At 35.3% G+C, this 2485-nt stretch overlaps 1 protein-coding gene across 1 annotated transcript; it reads right to left on the bottom strand.

The window, feature by feature from the left end:
- Positions 1–429: 429 nt before the first annotated feature.
- On the bottom strand, positions 430–1700 carry LOC120191378 (protein SOB FIVE-LIKE 6-like). Its single transcript, XM_039194339.1, has 4 exons — positions 1173–1700; positions 973–1044; positions 815–879; positions 430–687 (listed from the first exon to the last, which is right to left on the bottom strand). Exons 1-4 carry the CDS (start codon positions 1524–1526, stop codon positions 624–626), a joined length of 555 nt encoding a protein of 184 aa, XP_039050270.1. The 5' UTR covers positions 1527–1700; the 3' UTR covers positions 430–623.
- Between the last annotated feature and the right edge of the window lie 785 nt (positions 1701–2485).

The following is a 2485-nucleotide window of genomic DNA, read 5'->3' as shown; positions in this document are numbered from 1 at the left end:
ATACTTTTGTAATGGCCTCACTTGATTAATGGGAAGTGCTTGAATGCATACACACCCTGTCCATCCAAGGATCACTGCTATTTTCCTTTTGGTTCCCTTTTCATATTCCTTTTTGTTAAATATTAATTATGTGTGTAAAGCATAAACCTTTATATTATTCAGCCAAAAGGGTTAAAAAGAAAAGAGACTAGTCTTTTCTGACAGTATTGAAATTTGCACAGTGAACTATCAGCTCAGCATTGAAAATTTTGTCTTCCATGGAATCAAGTGGAAGGCAATGGTCGGCAGAATATTCTTTCAGTATATTAGTAGTTTTAAATACTAAAATCTTTGTGAATAAACCTCAAGAATTTACATGGTCTTGCATGGTGATGTCAAGGAAAGAAACTGGAGATTATCATTGAAAAATAAAATAAATATAGACACCAATGACTTGGGAATTTAATTTATTTTAATGTTCTCAGGTTGTTTCCCACTGCAATGACAGGAACAAATACAAAACTAGAATTAAAGGAAAAAAAGAACAAGGATAAAAGGAAGGAACAAGATCCCATTGAGATCCAATGTCTTTTCTTTTATACAAATTCCTCACATTTTTCTCTCCAGAGCAGCGCATGCAGTAGTTAGAGACAAAAGCTGTGACAGTTTACCCTTTTTGTCATTCCCAGTTTCCTCACTGGAAACCACCTGTTTCCAAGAGATTAATACGGTACAAATTAGGATATATAACCATCAAGTTTCCATTTTTACTCAACATATTGCACCCTATTCTAAATGCCAAAGCTTCACGAGAAAGTGAAATGTAAAGATCCACCTGAATCTTTGGAACCTTTTTTCCCAGATTTCAAGAAACCAATTTTTGTGGAATGCTGATTTGCCCTGAAAAAACAAAATCTCAAAAGTGAAGTTTCAATTCAGGAGAATGTATACATAACAATGGAAGGCAAACTGGCTTAATGGATTAATTAGTACCTTTAAATGTGTACCAGAGAACCCTTGTGAAAAGTCCAACAAATCCATTGAAACTTCTTTCTTGCAGCTCTTCTGTTCATAGACACCAAGAACACCCATCATTACTCCATTTTCTTTTTACAAAAATGAACTGATGCTGTGATGCATATCAACATAGACTATAGTAAGAATATTGTCTTAATTGAAGAAGTGGAACTTGCCTTGGAAAAGCTTATGACAGGGGAACTGGCAGTGTCATCAAGATAAGAATGCTGTTGATTGCTACCATGATCTTTTATTTTTTGTTTGTTTTTGCTGCTTCTCTTAGCTGGTTCAGGGGTTGCAGGAACAGAACAGAAGCTCCCATTTTCCTCAAGGCATTCCTCATAATCTTGGTAATAATGTCTAGGGCCAGAAGATGCATCAGACATCATGGATAAGTCCTGCTCCTCTTCGTAAACCACGAAGTTCCCACTAAAATTTTGATACCTTGATTGAGAATAAGAGGATTGATCTAAGTAGTGAGTCCAACCAGATTCACAACCACTACTACATTGTGAAGCTGATACATTCATTTTTTCTCACTCTCTTTTCTCAAACCAATCTACAACCCCTCGTATATTAAAAAGATTAGGAAAAAATGAATTTGCTATTGGAAAAATGAAAAAGGCTCCCCTCTCTTTTTTCTCTCTTGGATTTCCACATACATGCAAACTCTTGAAACTGTTGTTTATAAACAGAAAAGGAAAAGAGGGTATAGGCGTATAGAGGGATAAGACCAAACGAATCACACTCAAATCCTAGACTACTTTTTGTCCTTTCTTCGATCCTTTCTCCGTCTTGGTTTTTTCCAAGGTAAATCAATCAAATTTGCCAGTTGGCTTAGTGAAAGAGAGGAAATGAAAGCAATTGGTAACAATGATGATAAGGGAAGCGGTTAGCAATTCATGCATAAATGTAGTAATACAGCAGCCTGTACAACCATGGAGCTGTCCTTTCGATAAGAACCTAGAAGTGGAAATTGGTGGATGTATTTTACTGCTCATTTAATAGACCTATAACACCTATTGCTTTCCTGCATGTCTTCGTTGCTTATATATAGTCTTTGATTAGTTTGGAAGTGATAGAATAGCTTCAAACAGGGTAATAATATCACTTCAAACGAATGTATCAAGCTGGACACTTAATTACACAATAATGGAAACACTTCCCTTTAAAAGAGATTAGTGAATTATTTAAACAAGGCATTGTCATGACAGTACTGTCTCGTGTCTTTAATACTCTTTTACTGTCAGGATTCTCTAAATGGGACCCCCTTTTTTTCCTTTTGTTAAAACTGCAAATTGTTCCATCTTCACTTGCTAGAATCATAAATGAATCATCATTCAGAGTTTCATGATGTGAAGATCCAATTTTATTCTAAAATTAAAAATAATACCCTTCTTTAATTTGTTTAAACCAAGTACACCAAATGTGAAACGGGCAGACATGCATGTCCCTTTGCTGAGTTGTTGCAGACTCATTTTGGTAGTAA

Source organism: Hibiscus syriacus, unplaced genomic scaffold (assembly GCF_006381635.1).
Source record: "Hibiscus syriacus cultivar Baekdansim isolate YM2019G1 unplaced genomic scaffold, ASM638163v2 tig00116968_pilon, whole genome shotgun sequence".
Taxonomy (NCBI): domain Eukaryota; kingdom Viridiplantae; phylum Streptophyta; class Magnoliopsida; order Malvales; family Malvaceae; genus Hibiscus; species Hibiscus syriacus.
This window is presented reverse-complemented; position numbering and strand designations above follow the sequence as displayed.

What these genes read in the sequence shown, in the direction of transcription:
- LOC120191378 (XM_039194339.1), bottom strand. Translation starts at nt 1,526, where the DNA reads ATGAATGTATCAGCTTCACAATGTAGTAGTGGTTGTGAATCTGGTTGG. An exon ending in CTGTCATAAGCTTTTCCAAG is followed by an intron (nt 1,045 to 1,172) that starts GCAAGTTCCACT and finishes GTCTATGAACAG; the next exon opens with AAGAGCTGCAAGAAAGAAGT. An exon ending in AAAAGGTTCCAAAGATTCAG is followed by an intron (nt 688 to 814) that starts GTGGATCTTTAC and finishes TCTTGGAAACAG; the next exon opens with GTGGTTTCCAGTGAGGAAAC.